Source organism: Suncus etruscus, chromosome 7 (assembly GCF_024139225.1).
Source record: "Suncus etruscus isolate mSunEtr1 chromosome 7, mSunEtr1.pri.cur, whole genome shotgun sequence".
In the NCBI taxonomy this organism is placed as follows: domain Eukaryota; kingdom Metazoa; phylum Chordata; class Mammalia; order Eulipotyphla; family Soricidae; genus Suncus; species Suncus etruscus.
Window position 1 is genome coordinate 81500753 of NC_064854.1, and position 23908 is coordinate 81524660.

General features: G+C 35.0%; 1 protein-coding gene across 1 annotated transcript in view; it reads right to left on the bottom strand.

Annotated features, from left to right (window-relative positions):
* Window positions 1-655: 655 nt before the first annotated feature.
* FAM83B (family with sequence similarity 83 member B) overlaps window positions 656-23908 on the bottom strand; it is a 74111-nt gene continuing 50858 nt past the window's right edge. The window contains exons 2-4 of the mRNA XM_049776832.1: window positions 10867-11031; window positions 9896-10020; window positions 656-2948 (exon numbers count right to left, since the gene is read on the bottom strand). Of these exons, the coding sequence (XP_049632789.1) occupies window positions 656-2948; window positions 9896-10020; window positions 10867-11031 (2583 nt within the window). The remainder of the gene's footprint in view (window positions 2949-9895; window positions 10021-10866; window positions 11032-23908) is intronic.

Consider the following 23908-nt stretch of genomic DNA (forward strand, 5'->3'; position numbering starts at 1 on the left):
TAGATTAAGAAAATAAATACCCACTATGTGTGTATTAATGGGGTACTTTAAAAACATCTCAGGTAAAATTAAAAATATTATATAGTTGAATCTGTTATTACTGTCCACCTAGGTGTATACAGAAAAAAATGTTACCCTGCAAAATTTAAAGTTAATTAAAAGAAAAAGATTGTCTTTTTTTTATCTGAAAATATGAAAACCACCATGGAGTTTTACATGGTAACTGATAACTGTGATCTTGTTTTATATATTTTTTTATTTATAGGAAAGACTTTTACATGGTAACTGATAACTGTGATCTTGTTTTATATATTTTTTATTTATAGGAAAGACTTTCAAATAAATGGCTAAATTAATTCACCATCTCCTTGCTCATTTACAAATAAGATGTAAAATATTAATTCTGAAAGAAACAATTTAAATGTTTCTTCTACCATTACCATTTCTAAAACAACCAGGCATTTATAGACTATAGTAGAATAAAATACACCTAACTTTGTCACATGGATCAATAACTTTACTGTTCAGTATACCTCAAAATTCCATCTAGAGAAGATAATTGGCAAGTTACATAAACTGCACATTATACTGCTTTGAACCAATATTTATAGTCACTTTATTTCTTATTAAAATGACTACTTGAAATTACAGTATTTTATTTATTTTTGTGTAGGAAATTTTCAAACTTCTGCACAAATCCACGAAATTTGTTTCCACTTGGCTGGTAGGAGCGATAAACACCAGTATTATAATTTAGCATTGCGTTGGATCTACCATAACTATTGCCCATACTTGTAGATTTCATTTCTGGGCGATGTATGCTAGTAATTGCCATGTTATTTGTTGGCTGACGAGAGTTCTCAATCTTACAAAATGGCTCAAATCGGCTGTAAACACGCCGGTCAGTTGAGTGAGTTCTGAGAATCTCATTAGGCTTTGTTCTTGGTGAAGGTGGTTTTCTTTGAGGAGCCATTGCTACGTTAATCTCTTTTGAATCTTGGTATTGAATCTGCTCAGTGTTAAATCTTGGAGCAGAGGCATTTTCAGCTCTTTCTGAGAACTTTCTTTCTACTGGACCTGTAGAGGGCATTATTTTATTACACTCATCTGATGGAGAATTCCTTCCTTGAGAAGAATTGACAGTTACATCTTCCTTACTCTTGTGAATGCTGCCTTGAGAGTTTGATGAAGAAGAACGCTTTCGTCTAGGAGATGAATCGATTTTGGGTTCTGACCTTTTTAGTTTTTGATTATGCTCCACCTCGGAAACTAAGGTGTCAGAACTACTGCACATTTTGTAAAAGGCAGATCCTTTATTTTTAGACAGATTATCTTTCTTATCAGGACTAAGGCTGAGAAATGATCTTATTTTTTGAGATCCCTTTTTTAAAAAACTTGGAGAGCCCTTACCTTCTTTCTTTGGTGTAAGTTCTTTGTTATGTTCCTCTTTATTCACATCCAGCAAAGCAGCCATGGAAATAGATTTGGTGGTATTGACAACTGGTGGCTCTCTCTTGATAATCATTGTCTCCTCTTCCTGGGCCACATTGTGCATACTTTTAGAACTTTTCAGCATATTCTCTTTGGGCTTTTCTGGTTGTCGAATTTGATTCCTGGAAAGGGTACTGTACACATGATGCTTATTATTTCCATGATCAAAACTGACCTTTGCATGTTCAAAATAAGGGAAGCTTCGTCTTTTAAGGAGAATCTCTTTGTGTTGATTATTTGGACTTTCTGACTCCTTATTTCCACACAAGGTAGTGTATAAATAGTTGTTTGACTCTATCTGGCCATTTGTATTTTGATTTAAAACTGTTGAGTGTTTTTCAGGGACCTGCAAGGTATGTGATTTTGGTGCCTCCGATTGCAGCGATAACTGTGGAGCTAATTCTTGTAAGGGTTTGTCTGTTGAATGCTGTAAAGTTGTAGGGGTATCTTGGATCTCCTTGGGTGTGTCACTTCCCTGGGAACCAATGACAGTTGAGTTTGAAGATTCTGTTGTACAACTGTTAACTTCCTGTTGTTCAGGTAAAGTTGGTTTAAACATGAAAGAGGAACGAAGTCGAGAATGATTATAAAGGGCATTAGCTTTCAAATTCTCGGGACAATCATAGCACTCAAGCCGGTCACCCAGAGCTGATCCAGTAGAATCAGGTGCTGACTCTGACTGATCATTTAAGTAGGATTCAATTCTCCAGTTGCGTAAGAATGATTTGGTTGTATGTTCAAGGGTTGGCATTCGTTGTTGCAAAAGGCGGACATGATTATCGGTTCCATTAAAAGACCGCCGCATAGTTGAATTTCTTTCTCCAAGATTTGTTGCTTTTCTATGTGCAAGCCGATCAGCAAAACTCTGGGAAGGTGCATTCTGCTGTTTTACATAGCCTCCTCGGGAGGAGGATGAAACACTGAGACTATCTGTAGATCTTTTCCAGTTACTATGATGGTTAATGTTTCGATTCAGAGCTCTGTTAAGCATCAGGTATGGTGCTGTTTCTGATTGTTCCCCAGCATAGCTATGCCTCTTCCAATTTTCATTAATCTGACTGTTTTGATACTGATGGACAGCATTTGAACCATTAAAGTTTGGAACAAAATGTGATCTATAGCCATATTTTCTTATGCCATATTTGTCACGCTCATTTAAAGTACATATTCCTCTATTTTTGAAGTAGTTAGAATCTAGTTTATGAATTGGATCTTGCCTACCAAAAAGGTTTCTTTGACTAGAAACAGAAGCAAGTGAAGAAACTGAACACTGATAATTGCCATTCTTCCAGAGTGCTTTGCTGTGCTTCACTCTTGCTGATTCTTCTTGAATGAATGAGATAGGGATACAGGATCTAGCATAGAGAGTTCTAAATTCTTCGTCAAAGGATTCAACAAGTTGTCCTGTGATTATCTGAACCATGCTGAGGTGGACTTTTTCAAATGACCACATATAGCTAAAAAATCAAAAGAAGAAAATTTATTTTGGCAAGTAAACATATTAATAAAAGTCCTATTAATAAAATATATCATTGAATATCAACAAAGCTATTTTGATTTTGTTTCCTTTGCTGGAAAAATTTAGAATTTAAGCCATATCATCTTAAAATAGATGTTTCTCCCACTCTCATATGCAAAATTTTAAGAATGAAGGAACTGAAGTCCTGGCTTTAAATCTATCCATAATTTTTTATATTGTTCTTGTGGTCAAAAGAACAGCCTTCTATGCATTTCAGCTACAATGTTCATGGAATTAAAATACATCATCACAAATTGAATCCTGGAAGTTTGATAAAGTCAGAAATTAAGAAAAAGCTGGAAGACCTATTGTTGTTTGAGATACCCAGCCATATATGTTTGTATTTCTATTTTTTCATGTTCAAAATGAAAGCATAGAAAAAGCAGCTGAAAAATTTATTATAGATCTGAGATGCTCTAATGCAAAGCAGTCCAGTATTTAGAGTGCATTATGTTGAACTGAGGTTGACAGTATGCAAGCTAAGTACCTTATCTTGTAATATCTCTCCAGTTCAATTTTAGATTTTAGATGTTAAACTAATGTTTTCATATGAGAGTCATGGCTAAAACTAAACAGTGTTCACTGAGTGGGAGAAAATATATGCACTCAACATATCAGATAAAGGGTTGATATCTAGAATATACAAAGATCAACCTGCAAAAATTGAAAACAAAAATCAAAATATTAGGAAAGAAAATGAATAGACACCTTCCTGAGGAATACCAACAAATGGCTGAACAAGGCACATGAAACATGAATCAGGTTCATCAACACTTATCATTATGGAAATCCAAATAAAGATGACAATGGAGTATCATCTTATACCTGGGAGGACAGCACATATTAAATACTGGGAACAATCTGTGCTGCCTGGGATGTAGAATAAAAGGAACTCTCATCCACTATTGGTGGGACAGCTGGCTGGTCCATTCCCAATGGAAAATAGTGTCGAGTGTTCTCAGTAAGCTAAAAATTGAGTTACCATAGACTCAGTATTTTCATTTTGGATATATATCCACAAGACAGAAAAATATTAATTCAAAAGGATGTATGCACACCACTATTCATCACAGCACTCAGTATGATAGCTAAGAAATGAAATCAACATAGATGTCTGGGGCTGGAGCGATAGCACAGTGGTAGGGCATATGCTTTGCATGCAGCCAACACAGAATGAACCCCAGTTCAAATCACGGCATCTCATATGATCCCCCGAGTCTGCCAGGAGCGACTTCTGAGTGCAGAGCCAGGAGTAACCCCTGAGTGTTGCGGGTTATGACCCAAAAAGCAAAACAAATCAAAAACAAAAAACAACAAAACAATAAAACATAGATGTCCAAAACCAGATGAGTGGATCATGAAGATTTGTATATATGTATACTAATATACACACATATATTTGCAATGCATATATACATAATAGAATACTACATAGCTATAAGGGATGATGCACTCATGCAAATTTGTGCAACATATATATGTTAAATGAAGTAAGCCAGAGAAGGAGGATAAATACAAGATGATATCACTTATAGGAGGTATTTAGAATAGCTCTATGAAAGAATTCAATGATTTAAAGAGGAGTTTTCTAGAATACTCTTAACCCCACTGAATAGTCTGAAGAGAAAAAGAGTGGAGGCAGAGAAATACAAATGCGAAATAATGGGGTCAGGGTTCAAGGAGACTCAGGAGCATTTGTTGTATTAGGGAAGGGTAGTACTAAATATCCAAATCAGTGAGTCAACAATGAAATCATGAGATACAAACTTTAGCAACAAAAGTTAAAATATGACTTTTAGGGGCCAGAGTGATAGCACAGAGGTAGGGCATTTGTATTACACACAGCCAATCCAGGATGGATGGTGGTTCAAATCCCAGCATTCCATAGGGTCCCCTGTGACTCCCAGAAGCGATTTCTGAGCACAGAACAGGAGTAGCTTCTGAGTACCGCTGGTGTGACCCAAAAACCAAAATAGATATATTATATATAGTATATATGTATATTATATATTTATATAAATGCCTATAGTTAGGGTAGGCTTTAAAGGAGAGTGATGGGGCCTGGAGAGATAGCACAGTGGCGTTTGCCTTGCAAGCAGCCAATCCAGGACCAAAGGTGGTTGGTTCGAATCCAGGTGTCCCATATGGTCCCCCGTGCCTGCCAGGAGCTATTTCTGAGCAGACAGCCAGGAGTAACCCCTGAGCACCGCCGGGTGTGGCCCAAAAACCAAAAAAAAAAAAAAAAAGGAGAGTGATGGGATGAATTTTGAGAACATTGGTGGAGGAAGGTTGACACTAGTGGTGGGATTGATGCTGAAATATTGTTTGTATAAAACTTAATTATGAATAACTTTATGAATCATAATATTTTAATAACTCATAGAGTAACATATATTAAGTCAAGAAATTATCTAACAGTGATGAATCAAAAATAGCCATATCATCATATAATTTAAGAAAATGAAGCAAAGTCATAAAACATAACTTAACAATTCAAATATTACAGTTAGAGGACAGGAACTAGAAATAAAGAGAAAAATGAAACAAAATTAGTTTAGTTTTGTATTGCATATAGTTAAGAAATAGTGAATTCTAAAAGTACGTCCACATATCAACTTAGATAAAATTAAATAAGTTTATTAGCTCTCCTCCCTTCACAGTGCATTGTGATAGTCATTAAGTTGGCAAAGAATTATAAATGAAAAAAATGATTCAACCACTTTAATTTCCTAGAAGGTTATTAGAAGGGCCAAGTATATGGAGTGAAGGTGTACATGGAGTGAACGTGTCCAAATTTGAAGCCAACAATTTTTGTACGTCTAGAAAAAGTAATTTTTATAGAGTATAGAATAACAAAACTAAAAATGTTCCAGTAGAACTTGTGAACAATAGTGTATATATTCAATGACAATTTCACGTGAGGGTAGTATCCAGTACTAAACATAATTTACACGTCTAAAAGTTACAAATGTCTATGAGTTATGACTCATCAATTCTATCATTATGGTAATTGTGGTAAAACAAATGCTGCATTTTCTTGATCTATTGTATGGGAATTGGATATGGACATGCCCCTTGGATACCCCCACTTGGCATTGCACTTGGACATACCCCTTGGATACCCCCACTAAAATGATTATTGAACCTGGCAATAATTCCTGGACACATGCCCCCTTGTCATGTCAGGTATAAAAGGAAAAACTTGGACTGTTGGGCGGGGGGCAAAAAAAATAAAAAGAGCAGACCTGCTGGACATGGGGGGCTGAGATAAAGAATCTGTGAGATGCTGCCTGCCTTTTATCTATTCTCTTTTCTTTTTTCTTGGAACCTCTCCGACCACCTCTGGCTGATAAAATTCCTTTAAATTATACTTAGTTTTAATTACTCTATTCTCTCTATCTCAGTCCTGGGCAGTCTGTCACTACAGGTTGGCATCCCTGGATAGGCACGAGGCACACCCTGGCAGCCAGGCCCCATAGGCATCCTGTGAGCATTGAAGCACTGGGCCCTGGTAGTCTTTGGCCTCTGTAGCTTGTAGTCCTGGATCCATGGCAGCCTTAGGACATTGGAAATTGCAACCTTAACATGTCAAGTGAATCCTGTCTTTGTCAAGAATTTCACAAAAAAGAAAAAAATGTAAGTAAAAAATGAAAAGAGAAATTGAATGAATGAAAAAGATAGAAATGAATATGAGAATAAAATAACAGATAAATAAAAATAGATTTATCATATATAAAATAGATTAAAATAGAGAAACAGATAAATGAGCAAAAATATTTATTACATTGAGAAGAGTTAAACGAAGAGAAAAAAAGACAAACAATAAAATGATGAAATGACTTTTTTATAGAGGGGGTAAAAGACATTTAGACATAGAGAAACACACAAATAAAATTTTTACATAGAGAATATTTGCTCCTTTGATAGATTGAAATAGAAAGTCAAAAACTCTGGTAACCCCATAACTGTCCCCTATCAGCAAGAAGCAGCTAGAAAAGAATTTGTGGCCCCTTTACTCTAAACAATTAGCGTTTTTCACTTTCTTAGGTTAGGCATAGGCTTGATAAACAGTTACAAAGTTAATATTTCACTTCTTAAATACTATTTCATTTCTTCCCTACACTGTCTTTTGTCTTTGGAGCTTCTAAATAAATTTTAGGAAGAGAAATGCAGCTGGTAACCACCATGGCTTTTACAGACTGTCACCTGAATGAACCCCACTGACTGCTGAAGATAATCCTCAATATAAACAAAAAAGTAGAAATGCATGGCAGTTGGACTTGAACACACCCCTGGATATTCCCACTGTAATGACTGTTGAAAATGGCAGTACCCTCTGGATAGACCCCTTTGGACAGACTCTGTCATGCCTATATAAAAGGAAAAACTTAGATTGTTGGGAGGGCAGGCTAGTGACCAGAAAAGGCTTGCTAATCCAAGTGTGGCCAGAGATAAAGAATCAGTGAGATCCTGCCTGCTTTGTCTCTATTCCTCTTTCTTTCTTCTTGAAACATGGGCCCTCCTAGACCACCTCTGACTGATGAATTTCCATCAAAGTATACGTGGTTTCAATTTCTCCTGTCTCTCCATCCTGAGAGGTCTGTCACTACATTTTAGTGTCCTAGGTAGACATGAGAAACCACCTGGCAGCCAGGCCCCATGGGTCCCTGCGAGCCTTGCTTCTATGGGCTCTGGCAACCTTGGGCCTCTGCAGCCCTGAAGCTCTGAAAGCCATGGTCCAATGCAGTCTATCATGAAGAGTGTGCTGAATACAATGACCAGGTTTAGAACAGATACCAGGTCTCTGTAAACTTAATAAGTACTTCAAGTATGAAGATGTTGTATGGTAAATAATTGAATTAAGAAACCACTTTGAATTTGCTGATGAAAAGATCAATGGTGGTACTATAATATGAGTAAAGAGTTTATGATTAACCGAACAAGTAAAATTTTAACTAGATGGGTGAAAGTTGGTTTATAATTACCAGGTCTGCTAAATTGTTGTTAGTAATAAATAGCAAAGGTCCTTGATAATCAGAACAAAAAAATAAATGAAAGCCAATAATTCATTTAAAAATTATATAAATATTGTTATAGGTAATTGATTACATATTTTCTTAATAATACATTGATGCACTTTTATAATTTGTGGTCATATATATACTATATTCACTTACACAAATAGTAACTTAAATGTTACCTCTGTTTCGTGATGTAATAAATAAGAAAAGTTTTGTTTGTTTTCTAAACATTTAAGTCTCAGGAAGACATCTTAATGTTTAGCATCTATTAATAACTAGTAATGGCTAAATGATTTGAATTTAACACTTGATGATAATAAGAATTATATTGTAAAGAAATTACAATTTTGAGATTTACTAATGTAACTAATTCTATAAGTTAACTGAACACCCACTATTAATTAATTTTAATTAAAAATTCTCTAAAAAGTGAATATGAACAAACAAATACACTTTTAATGAGTTTTTTAATAAGAATCAAAATCCTAAGTACTAATTATAATTTTTATTCTTAAGAACTTTGCCATTAAATTGTCCAATTGTATTGTAAAATAAAGGGAAAATTAGTGAATGTGAAAACAAGGCCCCAAAGCAAAACTAACATTAAACGCTTATGATTCATTAACTCATTCAATTCTCACAATGACTCAAAATATGTTCTATTATTTATTTCAGTTTATAATGAAACAAATGAAGGTACATTCAAGTTAAATAAGTTTCTCACATCTATCTACATTGACTGTGTGATGCTTTATGTAAATTTGAAAAATTTTTGCCTTGTATTGTCCTATTTATATTCATATTCTCATGACTTCTTTCCACTGTCTTTAGTAAAAAATCGACTTTGCTCTGGTGACTTAGCAGTCCGTAAGACTTTGCTATAGTTTTATGTGCCTTTCAATATAGCCTCTTTGTGTATCCCGATAAGAACTGAATTCCAGATTGACAGGGAAATAATAGGGCAGCAAAATTATTAGTGCTGATTTTTTAGGGGGCTAGCCTGATGTGTCTGGCCCTTACTTAAGTAGGATAATTTCAGATAAGTTATTAAATGGTTTGAAACTTCAGCATCATTATTTATAAAATGTAGATGAAAGTAATAGGCTTGCGTGTGTATCAGGAATGGGAGCAAAAACTGTAAAAGAACCAACTCACAAAAAGGTAAAAAAAATATTCTACAAATGGCAGCTTAAAAATTGTTGAAAAACAAAATTTTGGATTGTGCAACTGTGCCTATTTCTATGAAATGTTTACTAGACAGAATAAAATATGTTTCAATAATAGTATAGTGGAACATGAGAATTATGAAGTTTTAATATTATAATAAGAAAATTATATCTCATCATTTTTCAAAATTATTTTAATACAAATGTTACAACTTCTAATCTTGATATTCTTTTATGGTCATTTTTAGTGATGAAGGACAGCTTTTATTGAATGACATTTACATAGAAAGACAGAGAGAGAGAATTGTTCAGAATACCAAAAAACAAAAAAACAAAAAACAAACAACAAAAGGGCAGAAAGAGGAAGATACATGTTCAAGGGAGAACCAGGGCTTGAAAGAGTAAGTCATTTTATATTTTAAAAGAAAGCAAAAGCACTTTTATTTTTGAGATCTTTATGGAACCTGGAATACTTGTAAACTTTTTGTGGGAATAAACCTTAATATCTAAGGGAGTTTATATATATATATATATATATATATACTGAGTCTTTAAAATTCCTTACTGGCACAGAACTAAAATCCAGTTCTTTATGTTTCACATATATTTCTCTTTTGTTGTGAAGAAATAACAAAAAAACAGTATATAAAAGCTTGAAAATAATTTGAATTGTTTGATGGATGGTAATTTGATCTTACCTGTAGGAACCATACATAACTTTCTGGCAGTCAATTAACAAAAACTTTTGTTCTAATTTTCCATGAAACTTTGATCCTGTTTTTGAAAGATAATCTTGGCCTCTTACTGTCCGAACTCGAATATTCTAAAATTATAGACAAATACAGAGCAAAAAAATATGGTTATAAAAGGGATGAATATTTTAAAATAAAAATGTTAACATAAAATATTTGTATAAAATGTATAATTGAAATAGTTCTCAACTCATAAAATAACAATTCAAAATAGTGAAAAATGTGAAACATCATCATAAAGTATGTACTAAAACAAAATAGTTGCTAAAATTATTAACATATTTTAATATTTAATATTTAATACTTCAATTAATATTGAAGTATTAAGATAACTTCAATAGCAGTTACTGCAATGTTTACAGAGAGTAATTTTATTATTTTCTTTGGATCTTACTGTATGAAACTTTACAGAATATGATGATGATAAAATAAAAATCTACAATTCTTTTAAAAATTTTTAATTCACTTAGATGTTGTAGCACATAAAACTGAAGCAAAGTAAGTTCTGAAGCTGATGTATTTCCCTATTAAGAAAAGATCATTTCAAAACCATCAGGGCTGTTGTATTTCCAGCCATATTCTACAAGGTAAAAGGGCTTTTCTGTGATCAATTTTAATATTACCATAATACATATTTTATCTTTTTGTTTGTTTTGGAGCCACACCTGGCAGTGATCAGGATATAGTATGACTCTGCTCTCAGAGATAATGCCTGGTAGGGTTAGGAGAGCATTTTAGATTGAATCCACACCAGCTTCATCCAAAGAAAACTCACTACCCACTCTTCTATCTCTCTGGCCCCAATTTTTATTTTTATTTTAGGTTTATTTTATTTTATTTTAGCTTCACAGATTTTCATTTTGACTATAATTAAATATACTACACAAAGATTAAAGAAATAGAAAAGATTTTCTTACCCTGAGCCGCTGAATTTGACAGCCCTGTTTCTCAGTCATATTTAAGAAAAAACTGAAGTTTTTCTCATCAAGCAGAATGTATACAGATATGCCACGAACTGATGCCTCCACAAGTTCTTTAAAAATGTCTATGTCTGTAAATATATCCATCGCTAAAGCAATGACCTGTTAAAGACAAGATCATAAGACAATTGTAGATTCTCAATAAGTCTCATAAATCATTTTTTAGGAAAAATGAAAGAAAAAATACGATGTATGATACATATATACATTTATATTTATATACATGTACACATAAAAGTATATGTAAGCTTTACAAATTATAAGAATTTTAATAGGAAGCAATAGTAGTCTTAATTTTAGAGATATTTATGGAACTTGAAATATTTGTAAATGTCAAACATAAACATCAAAGATAAACATGAACTCAAATATTTTAAACATAAACTATGTTTAAAAATTGTGTCATTAATTCATGTGCAATCATTACAGAGACTGACCACATATAGATCAGCAAAAAAGTGGGAAAAATCATCTGTCATTAGTAAAGGTTATATTCTACTGTGATAACATAAGTAATCAAAATATTAACAGCCACATTGTATAATTATTTATAGCATAGTAATTTTTGTTGGTGGTGTTACAATTTTCCAAACCTCCCAAGTACTTGGAATTATTTCTGGCTCTGAGCACAGGGATCAGTGCTGAAGTAGAAGGGGATCATACATTATATTAGGGATAGAACACCTGTCAAAGTACAAAGCAAATATTTTTTTCCACTGTATTATTTTCTGACCTTAGGTGAATAAATATATTCAAAATGAGATTGAGAAATGAAGTTTTAAGTTATTTTCCAACTTCATTCATTGGTAGTCATTAGGCTTGAGGAGGCTGAAAGTTTTATTTAATGATAAACATTATATAATGTGAGAGAAGAAAGTAAAATTGAGGATGAATGTAGAATGGAGAGAACTAAAAGAATATACTATGGAATTTAAACTTATAAAGTTTAGAGGAGATCATGGATTAAAGATTCAGTGAGCTACATGTAAGGATCAAAGGTTTGAAATATTTCTATGGAAAAATAATGGGTCAATATTAAGAACCCATGAAAATGTTTAGGGTCCTGAGCTATAGTACTGTGCTTGCCTTACATGCTGATGAACCGGTTTAATGCCTGGCTTCTCATAAGATCTCTCAAACAACACCAGGCATAATTCCTGTCTCAAATATAGGCGGGGGTAGGGTGAGGAGGAGGGAGATTTCGGACATTGGTGACGAGGATGTTGCACTGAAGAAGGGGGGGGGGTGTTCTTTACATGACTGAAACCCAATTACAATCATATTTGTAATCAAGGTGTTTCAATAAATATATTAATAAAAAAGGCAAACACTCCCTTAAAAGTTTGTGGTAGCCATATTAATATCTGAAAACTAAGACGTTTTATTTGTAAATGTTATAAGAGACAGAGATGGGCATTTTGTAATAATAAAAGGATGTGTACATCAGGAACATTTACATACCTAAACATGCATCATATATACTGTATATATGTGCTATTTATCCACAGAAAGATAAATACATATCCGTTTCTTTTCCTTTTTTTTTCAGTTTTTGAAACACACCCGGTAGCTCTCAAAGGTTACTCCTGGCTCTATGCTAGAAATCGCCCCTGGCAGGCTTGGGAGACTATATGGGATGCCGGGATTAAACCTCCTTCTTTTTGCATGCAAGGCAAACGCCTTACCTCCATGCTATCTCTTTGGCCCCACATATCCATTTCTAATACACACAGGGCATTCTAGTGATAGACCACATGCTGGTTCATAAATGATACCTCCATACAATGAAGAGGATAGTAATTGTATAAACTATCTATTCAGATCATGATGCACTCAAAATTGAAGTGAAACCTGACCCCCAAAAATAAATTTAACTTCTGGAAATTAAAAAGCTCACATCTAATAAAACACTGTGTCAAACACAAAATCAAAGATTTAATCAAAAGAGTCCTGGACACAAATAAGATTCAAGACAAGAAGAATAGGAATTTATGAGACACAGCCAATATTGCCATTGAGGAAACTTCATAGCTTTGCAATTATTCATTAGGAATAAAATCAGAACCAACAATAACTTAATAAAAGAGCTTAGAAAATTTACAAAGAAAATAAATAAAAATAGAAGGAATTCATAAAACTTAGAGCAGAAATTAATCAACTGAACAACACCCCCCCAAAAAAAAACCAGTATCAGTGAAAACTAGAGTTGGTTATTTGGTTCTGAAGTGATAGCAAAGTGGTGGGGCATTTGCCTTGTAAACTGCCAACGCGGGACGGATCTGGGTTCAATCCCCAGCATCCATATGGTCCCCCTGAGACTGCCAGGAGTTATGTCTGAGCACAGAACCAGGAGTAACCCCTGGGCCACACACTGGGTGTGGGCCCCCAAAAAACAAACAAAAAATAATTGATTATTTGAAAAAATAAAAAGTGAACAATAAACCATTAGCAAGACTCACAAAGAAAGAGAGAGAAAGCATCCTGAAAAGAAAGGAAGAAATCAATATCTCATTGTTTGCAGATAACATATAAAAAAACAAGAAAACTTAAAGGACTCTAACAACAAGCTTCTAGAAAATAAAATTCATAAAACAAATTGGCACACTACAAAATTAACACAAAAAATCCAATGGGCTTCTTATACACAGATAATGATAGAGAAGAAATTAATATTAAAAAACAATCCCATTCACATTAATGTCACCAAAACTCAAATACTTGGAGTATTGGTTGGTTGAACTGCTGGAGTTTCAGGGTGCTTAATACAAGTGGTTTGTTTAATTGTGTAAGAGGTGGTTGGAGCTATATATGGTTTAGGGTTTATTTATTCAAGGTACGGGAGGTTACCCAAGTATAATAGAAATATTGCAAACTAATTTGTTGGGCTGTTCTTCTGGAATTGGTGCTGTAAATTTTCTAAGGGGAAGAAATGTTAGGCTTGATCTGCCTAGAACTAACTCTCTGGTATAAACTAAAGTGTCTGTGAGTTTTGTGAGGCATCAAGACTATGGGCATTTCACACAAATCTATCCTCATTAGCATTATTGGCTTCATTGATGGCTACTGGAAAAACCCAGAAAGAATGTTGGTGGAGGAGCTGTTATATGCATACTCTTGCTTTGAAAAGTTTCTTAGGGGTCCCTCTGTCCCACTCACACCTAACTAGGGTCCACAAGGTTGGAGTTTGGGTTTATGGGTTGTGGCAGCACAGATCTATCCTGGGCAGTAATAGAGGTTTCTGCATCAGCCAGGAGCGATTTCTGAGCCCAGAGCCAGGAGTAACCCCTGAATGTCAATAGGTGTGGCTCCCAAACCAAAAAAAAAAATAATAAGAAAATGCAGAAAGAAAATTGGAGGGGTGGGGATTTGGGCCACACCAGGTGACACTCAGGGGTTACTCCTGGCTCTGCACTCAGAAATCGATCCTGGCTCAAGGAACCATATGGGACACTGGGGATCAAAACATAGTTCATCCTGAATCATGCAAGACAAATGCCCTACCACTGCGCCACAGCTCCAACCCAAAATTTCTGAATTTAAGAATCAGGTAATGGGGTCGGTGAGGTGTCTGCCTGCAAGCGCTAGCCAAGGAAGGACCGCGGTTCGATCCCCCGGTGTCCCATATGGTCCCCCTACGCCAGGGGCAATTTCTGAGCACTTAGCCAGGAGTAACCCCTGAGCATCAAACGGGTGTGGCCGAAAAACCAAAAAAAATTATAAATAAAAAGAATCAGGTGATATAGAACATTTTAATAACAAATATCACAATGCTAAATTAAACATCTGGGTCTTTAAAAGAGACTTCCAACCTCTATTTTTTAGGACATAAAATATCAAGGAATCAGTAAAAACCCTACAACCAGGGACAATGGCATTTTCCTTTCATCTTGGTACATACACCATTTAAAAACCTGAGATAAGTTTATTTAATGTTTTATGTATTGTATGTTATCCTGCTACATACTTGTATACATTATATTTAGAAAATATAATTCTAGATTACGAGGCTTGGACAGGCACATATGGAGGTGAACCAAGCTATGTGACAGGGAGAGGGGGAGGGGGAAATTGACCAGGTCCGACCTGCAGCTTTTCAGCAGCGGCTCCAAAATTACTGAGGCTGTAGTTATTCCCATGACAGTATACTTCAAGGGCAGAGAAACCCTATATCCCTTAGGCCAAGGAAATTCCCTTTCTAATCTCCCCAATATCTACTGTGCCTATGCAGAGAAAGAGAGAGAGAGAGAGAGAGAGAGAGAGAGAGAGACAGAGAGACAGAGAGAGACAGAGAGAGACAGAGAGAGACAGAGAGAGACAGAGAGAGACGGAGAGAGAGGGATAGAGAGAGAGAGAGGAGAAACACTAATTAAGTTTTAATTATTTTTGAAGTTGTTTGCTTTTTTTCATTTGTTTGGGTTTTTTTTTTTTGCTTTGTTTTGTTTTTATTTCAGGACCATGGTTATTGTTTGGTTGTTGTCTTTATTGCTGTGGTGCTTTTCGGGTTCTTTTGTGTTTGATTCTTTTGGTATTATTATTAGTTTTCTTCTTTTTTCACTTTATTCTCTTAAGTTAATATTTATAGGCTCTAGAATGATTCCTCCCATTTTTCCTTTCCTTCAAACAGAACCACATAACTTGAACCTTCTTGTTATGCCTCATAAATTGAGGGAGAAATAATGGAGGGTACCAAGACCAAACAATCGTATGAACATTGAGTAGAAATAAAAAATGATCAGACTTAAACACCAAATCCAAAGCCAACGACAACAGAAAGGATATCCAATTTACAACAAACGAGACACAGAGGGAACACTTATTCTAGCAGCCCAGGGGGCAAAGAAGGGGATATGGATGCATGCTGGAAATAGGGGTGAAGGGAGGACAACATTGATGGTGGGAATGCCCCTGATTCAATGTCACTATGTACCTAAAAAATTACTGTGAAAGATTTGTCAAAATAAAATTGGTCAAAATAAAAATTATTTAAAAAAAGAAAATATAATTCTATAAAGAACAATAAATGATAAATCTCCTGCAACAATCTAGAAACTTATTTTGCAAGGGGAGCATGTAATTTAGTGTTTTAGCAGGAGATATTTTCTTTTTGAAATGGAAACAAGTTGCCATTGTTGAAAAGATTGTTACTGATTTGCATGCATGGTTAAGAAAACTATCAAAGGAGATATTTAAAATACTTGTAAGCTCAAAGTTAACAAGGACACAGACAATGAAATTTTATTTGTATTTATTCTTAAACTGATGGTTATTTCTGTTGGAAAACTGACTGATTACATCAGTCTTTAAAAACCGAAGAATGGTCACTTTGCCATTTACCTTTAAACCACATATGAGAGAGATGAATCTGTATTTGCCTCTTTTCTTTTTGGACTGTCCTCATTAAGCATGATATCATCTAGATACACAAAGGTTAGCAGCAAAGTATAAAGGCAACATAATGGGAGAACTGATACAATTGAGTTTAGGGAGTGTTTGAGAGTGAGGGTTAGGGATCCTTGGAAAGAGAAAGGGGGTTCAGTGTTGGTGGGTGTGGTACTGAAATTACTTACATGAGAAACAATTATTAATATTATTTAACCCAATAAAAATAGAAAAGAAGAGCAGCAAAAAAGAATGGCAAAATGATGAGAAATCACTATTAAGGGGTGTGGGGATTATATAAAATATAAAAGTTAGATACCTGAGAAGGTTGGAAACTGGCAGAAATATTAGTAGCATTCAAGTATAGCATGGAGTAGAGTTAGACAAAATCTTCCATATTTCTGGCTTGAGTGATTATAGCTGCTATTATAAAGCAGAGGCAAAGGCTGAAAGAATATTGGACAGATTAAGTATGACTTTGAGAATATTGATTTTAGCTCTAACAAAGCCAAGAAGAGAATGTGACATCATATCTTTCAAACTACATAAAATTATATAATTGAATATATATATAAATGTATATATACATTATATGCATATATATATATTTCTTCTTGAGCCACATCCAGCAGTGAGCAGAAGCTAATCCTGGCTCTGTACCTAGGAATCACACTTGACCATGCAAAGGGGAACATATGTGATGTCAGGAATCTTATCTGGGTTAGCCATTTGCAAAGCAAGAACAGTAACAGATGTACTATCAATTTGGCTCTAAATATAAGTTATTAATAATGGCATAAAATGTCTCTATAATTTCAATAAATTTCCTTCTTAGATTTATTCTCTATTATATCCCTAGTACATATTTTATGCATTGTTCTCTAAAGGCCATGCTCTTCGAATATCTCAGATATTTTTTCTATAATTTCTGCTGTCTAAAATCCATGTCTTCTCCTTTACTATGACTGAAAAACAAAAAATATATATTTTCAGGTATACTTCACTGGAGAGCACTTAGAAAAACCCTTTATCCACTTCCTCAGCCTAAATTAAATGCATATTCATTTAGTTGATTACAGTTTTAATACTCTTTTAATAACATTTATTTCAGGAAGCCATACTGCTTAGTTATTATATTCAAGAGAATAGTTATTATTTTCAAGGGAAGCTGTAAGATGTGATGAATCTATGTCAGTCATTTTTTAATAATTTTTATAATTTTATCCTTCAAAATTTGTTAGTCACTGTAGATTATATAAAAACATCAAATATAATTATTATCAATTCTAATTTTTTCTCTTTTGAAATTTTCAGTACTCTATTTTTAATAAAATATTATCTCAAACATATTTCATGTCACTCACTTGAAACCTACCAAAGTTTAGGAAAGAGGATCTTAGCATATGCAAACTATTATTATTTGTTTATTCTAATTATAGGTTATATTTAATGCATGCATAACTACATACATAGCTTGAAGTCTCTTAAACATCTACAGTTTGCTATTCAAATGAAGTTTGTCCTAAATGTGTCCTAAAATTTCTCAATGTCACAGGCAATAAATGCAGGTAACTTCGGTCTAGTAAACTTGGAATAATAACTTTGTACTGTGGAATTTACTGTGCTAAACAAATAATGCTATACATCAATAATGTAATAAAAAGCTGATTATTCCAGAAATGACTATACTTAATGTAATGTAAGAGATAAATATATAACTATAATTAATTTAATAAGTACAGTGCTCTATTCTCTATTCTTGATTCTATTTGAATCACACTTCTATTTGAATCAAGAAGAAATGCTTAAGTCTGAGGGTATTCTTTGTACAGTGGCCATTTATTTAGGTGGATTCCAACTTGATCCAAGGTGAATTTTTTCTGATAATCAGAAGTAACAAATTTTCTCAGAGTTCATTTTATTTTTAATTTATTGAAGTACTGGTATCAAAGATTAAGAATATTGTGGGGTATAATATTACCACTTCACACTCACCAACATATTAAGCCTGTGTTCTTCCATGACAGTTCACCATACCACCTGCAGTCTTTCAAGCTATTCAGTCATTGTTAACCTCAGTTCCACTATTATAACTCTAAAGTATTGTTTTCATTGGAAATTGTCTCCATGCTGTGTTTACTAAAACTGTAAGAGTGAGATAATTTTGTGTTTATCTTTTATTTCTGCCTATTTCATTCCATAAGACTTTCTTAATTTAAATCCATGTCACTGGTGTGAGACTAGCATGAGTGGCCATATGCAGTGGCCAGAAATTAGATTTAAAAATGCAAGCTGGAATCAAACCTTAGTACTTGAACCCAGACACAGTTGTCTGCCAGTGGTGGGCTTAATTTTGAGGAAAAAACAGTTTGAGTTTAGATCAATGGTCCTCAAACTACAGCCCGCGGGCCACATATTGTATTTATTCCCATTTTGTTTCTTCACTTCTAAATAAGATATATGCAGTGTGCATAGAAATTTGTTCATAATTTTTGTTTTTACTATAATCTGGCCCTCCAACAGTCTGAAGGACAGTGAACTGGCCCCGTGTTTAAAAAGTTTGAGGACCCCTGGTTTAGATGATGTGTGTAAAAATAGCAGGAATGGTCACAAGCCATGGCAAAGTAATTAGATTAAAAATCACTAGCTGGAATTGAATGTCCATTATGTGAACCCAGAAATAGCAGCTTATTGGTTGTACACAGAGTTTTGAAGAAAAAATGCAGTTTGAGTCCAGCGAGGTGTATAAGACAAGCAGGATTGAACATAACCAGTGTTCAAAGATGGAATTAAATAGTACCAGCTGTAACTGAGCCTCCAGGACATGAACCCTGATGCAGCTGCCTGACAGTTATGAAAGGTATTTGGGGGAAAGTATTTTACAGACTAAAACCAACCTTGTTGATGTGAGACCAATATGAAAATTTTCCAGTCAAAAGACATGGTTTAGGAAGACTCTATTGAAGGCTCCACATGACACAGAAAGGCCATGAGAAAATAAAGCAAACAAACTCAAATGAAACTTTAACTCACTGGCTTGGTGTATTGTATCTCTGCCATTACTCTGTATCTTCAGACCCGTCCACCTGGGTGTTAGAAACAGTCCCTAAGATGTCCTCACCCAACTTGTGGAACTTAATATTTAATATTTTTATTTTGCAACATATAATAACTAATTTCACTATCGGAAAACTACGCATATTACAACCACACTTTGTGATTGAAGATGATAATTTTGGAGACATAATAAAAACCTGCCACATATATATTACCTTTGATGAGGACTTTAGAGAGAAAATATTAAGAATGTTAAAAGAAATTAAATAAATGATAGAACAGACTGTCCATAAGACTCAAGAGGATTTGAGAGTAGAAGTAAAAAAATCGAAACACAAATCTCAAGGCTGAAAAATATTAGTAGGAATAAAAACCACATAGGAAGCATTACCAAAGCAGTAATAGCCAATGAGACAGAATTAGTGAGCTACAAGATGAACTGCATAATACCTCCTTACAATAGAAAATGCTGGAAAAAATATCCTCAAAGAAAGTGAACAAATGGCAACAGAAATTGCCATTGATGAAGTCATGAAATTTTACATGTATGTACATGGAATCTATTACGCTGAGTGAAATAAGTCAGAAGGAGAGAGACACAGAATAGTATCATTCATCTATGGGTTTTAAGAAAAATAAAATACATTTTTGTAATAATTCTCAGAGACAATAGACATGAGGGCTGGAAGGTCCAGCTCACTATAGGAAGCTCACCACAAGAAGAGGTAAGTGCAGTTAGAGAAATAACTACACTGACAACTAAGAAAATAATTTGTGTGCTTTTTGTGTGTGTGTGTGTGTGTGTGTGTGTGTGGTTTTTGGGTCACACCCAGCAGTGCTCAGGGGTTCCTCCTGGCTCCATGCTCAGAAATTGCTCCTGGCAGGCACAGGGGACCATATGGGACGACGGGATTCGAACCGATGACCTTCTGCATGAAAGGCAAACGCCTTACCTCCATGCTATCTCTCCGACCCCAACAACTAAAAAAATAATTTGAATGAATGAGGAAAATAGAAAGTCTGTCTCAAATATAGGTGGGGGTAGGGAGGTGGTAGATTTGGAGCATTGGTGATGATAATGTTAGACTGGTGAAGGGGGGGTGTTCTTTACATGACTGAAACCAAACTACAATAATTTTTGTAATCAAAATGTATAAATAAAGACATCAATTAAAATTTGTAAAAATAACAACAAAAAACAATAAAAGGAAAACTACTTTCAAAGAGGCATCCTATATAGTTACAGATTTATCACAAGCAAATCTCAAGTTCTGAAGGCAGTTGTAGGATATAGTAACAAAGCACAACGATATGAATGCTTCACCAAGGATACTTCATCCAGCCCGGCTTTCATTCAGTTTAAAAAGAAAGATGCACATCTTGAAATATGAGCAAGAATTGAGAAACGTTACAGACTAAAACCAACCTTAAAAGAAAATCTAATGGACAAAAATAAATCAATTAATTGTGATCAGAATGACAGCACAGTGGGTAAGGTATTGGGCTTTCATGCTGCCAATCTGAATTCAAACCTGAGCAATCTATATGGTCCCCTTCCCAACTTCTTGTTTATCTAACTTGAATGATCGGAACCTCCCACACCAGGAATGGATGGATAGAGGAGTCTGCCTAGGAGGAGAGAGGGGATAAAAAGGAGAGTTAGAGTCAACAAAGGGGGTCAATCAGCAAGGAAGCCTGGAGAACAGCTGAAAGGGAGACAAGAGGCAAGGAGAGAGGGAAGTGGCTGCTTGGAAAAGGCTTAGCATAGAAGCCAAGTGAGGAAATATACATGGTGCTTAGGACTGTGAAATAAAGCTGGCTGACTCCTGGAACTTCATCTGACTGTTTTTGGGAATTTCTCCACCATCACTCAGCGACCATCAGACCCACCAGTCTATAGGAGCTGCAGGAGCCAGACCTAACCAAGAAAGACTTCACCATGCCTCTACCAAAACACGTGAACTGTCTAAATTTATTTAAAATAACAAATGGCACTCAAACACAGACAAAGGACTTGAGATCTCCTCAATGATGGTGGGTGCTTTGACCTTAGGGTGGCTTGTCAGGGCTTTAAGCTGGACTGAGAACGGAGAGCCCTGAATGGTGTCTGTTCTGAACAAGACAGAGGTTCATTCAGGTGGGACAGACTTTAGAAATGAAGGGGGAGAGTTGAGAACTTGAAGCCCCAACCCCCAGAGACCTAGGAACCTGACCTTTCTCCTACCAAAGGTAACTTTTCCAAGGACCATGGCCTTCCAAACTGCAAACAGAGTTCACTGATTGTAAAAAAGCCAGAAAGAAATCTCCTTGGAAAGGCATTGGTAGCAGGCAGAGGAGAGGATTCCCCCAACCCAGATTCCAGCCCAGATGAATTTAGCAGCCTAATGCAGAAGGTGAAGATGGAGAAGATGGAGGATCCAAGATCAGCTGAAGCACAACAAAGAAGCTGCTTTCAGAACATCTTGCACCTTGTTTACTTACAAAAAATTAACTTGCTCCTAGGCTAGTCTCTTGATTCTAATTTCATTGGCCTACTATGATGCTGGTTAAACTGTGTTTTCTTTATGGATATTATTGGTTTGTTCTAAGCCCCATTGCAAACAAAACATTCTGTATCTAACTTTAGTGCTTTAATACTTGTTTGCACAATACTAGGGAAATGCATGTAAAAGTTTTGAAAGTTGTCATCTATCCTAGTATATGTTTTCCAATTGCTATGATGTTATATTGCGTATCTTATGTAGCAGCATATTTTCAAACTGTACTATATGCAGAAATGTTCTTGTAATTTTGTTCAGAGAATCTTATGAAAAGAAACTTGGATGTTATATTTTTATCAATAGTGCTTGTAATAGTGTGTAATAATACAAAAAGGTTGGTGAATGTGGATATCCTCTCTCAACTTCTTATTTATCCTACCTGAATTATCAGAACCACCACACCTGGAATGGGTGGGTAGAGGAGGCTGCCTGGGGGTAGAGAGAGGATAAAAGGAGAATTAGAGTCAGCAAGGAGAGTCAGTCAACAAAGAAGCCTGAACAGCTGAAAGGGATACAGGCAGAGAGAGCCAAAGAAGGAGCAGAGAAGAGCTTGGAAAAGGCTTAGCACAGAAGCCCTGTGAGGAAATGTACATGGTGGTTAGAACTGTGAGATAAACCTTGCTGACTTCTTTTTAAATTTCTCTGCTGTCACCCTGAAAACTTCAACCTCACCAGGCCATTGGGGCTGCAGAGCAGCTGAGCCAAAAAAAGCTGCATCATACCCCTTCCAAACACGTGGACTGTTTTATTATATTAAAATAACAGGGCTAGAGGGATAGTATAGAGAGTAAGGTGCTTGCCTTTCACATGGCCAACTGAAGATGTATCCTCAACATTCCATCTAGCCCCACAAACATCCCCAAAAGTAACTCCTGAGGGTCAAACCAGGAGTAAACATGAAAATCTCTGTACGTGTACTCCTTAAAATAAGAGCTGAATGTTTTACTTTAAGGCATGGCTGAACCAACAAACACACCAATCTTCAATAAAAATATGACAATTAATCCCAGAACACATATCTCTCATTGTCATTGGACTAAATGCATCAATTAAAAGACAGAGTGGAAAAATGTAACAAGATATTGAATCCAACATTTTGCTACCTGCAAGAAACATCTCAATAGTCAGAGCAAATATAAACTCCAAGTCAAAGATTAAAAACAATCATTCAAGGAAAAACATCCCTTTGAAAGGCTGAGTTGTCATATGAATATCAGACAACACAGACTGTAATCATAAAAGGTTAAAAGACACAGAGATGGAGAAAGAAATGGAAGTCTGTTTGGCAACACCCAACCAAAGAAAAGTGGACTCCCACCTGAAGGACAGAGATATTAATGATAAGATCAAAGTTTATTCTCTGAAAAATAAATAGGATCGATAAAACACTAGCAAGACTCACAGGGAAAGAGAGAGAAACTTGATAAAATGAATCAGAAATAAAAAGGAGTTGACCACAAATACTGTAGAAATTCAAAGAATAATCAGATATTATTTGGGAAACTTTATGGTATAAAATAAGAGAACCTGGAAGAAATGAATGAATTCTTAGTATCTAGTAATGTCTCAAGAATGAATCAAGATCTGAAATATTTGAACAGATATTCAGATTTTCTACTGGGGATATTTAAATGGTAATATTTTTTTTTCCTCAAAAACAAAAGTCCAATCGCAGATGGGTTCATTAACAAATTCTTTCAAACTTTTCAAGTGGACTTATTGCTCTTCCATGAAATTCAAGAAACAGAGACAGTCCAAAATAGTTTTTATGAGGCAAAAATTACCATTATAGCCAAACTAGACAGAATATCTATAAAACATAAGAGAAATTCAGGTCAATATCTTTGATGAGCACAGATGCAAATATTCTCAACCTAATTCTAGCAAATAAGTTCGAACAGTCATCAAGAAGTTCATACATCATTACCAAATAGGATTCATTCAGAGATGTATGGATGGTGTCATGTACAGCAGTCAATCAACATAATACATCATATCAACAA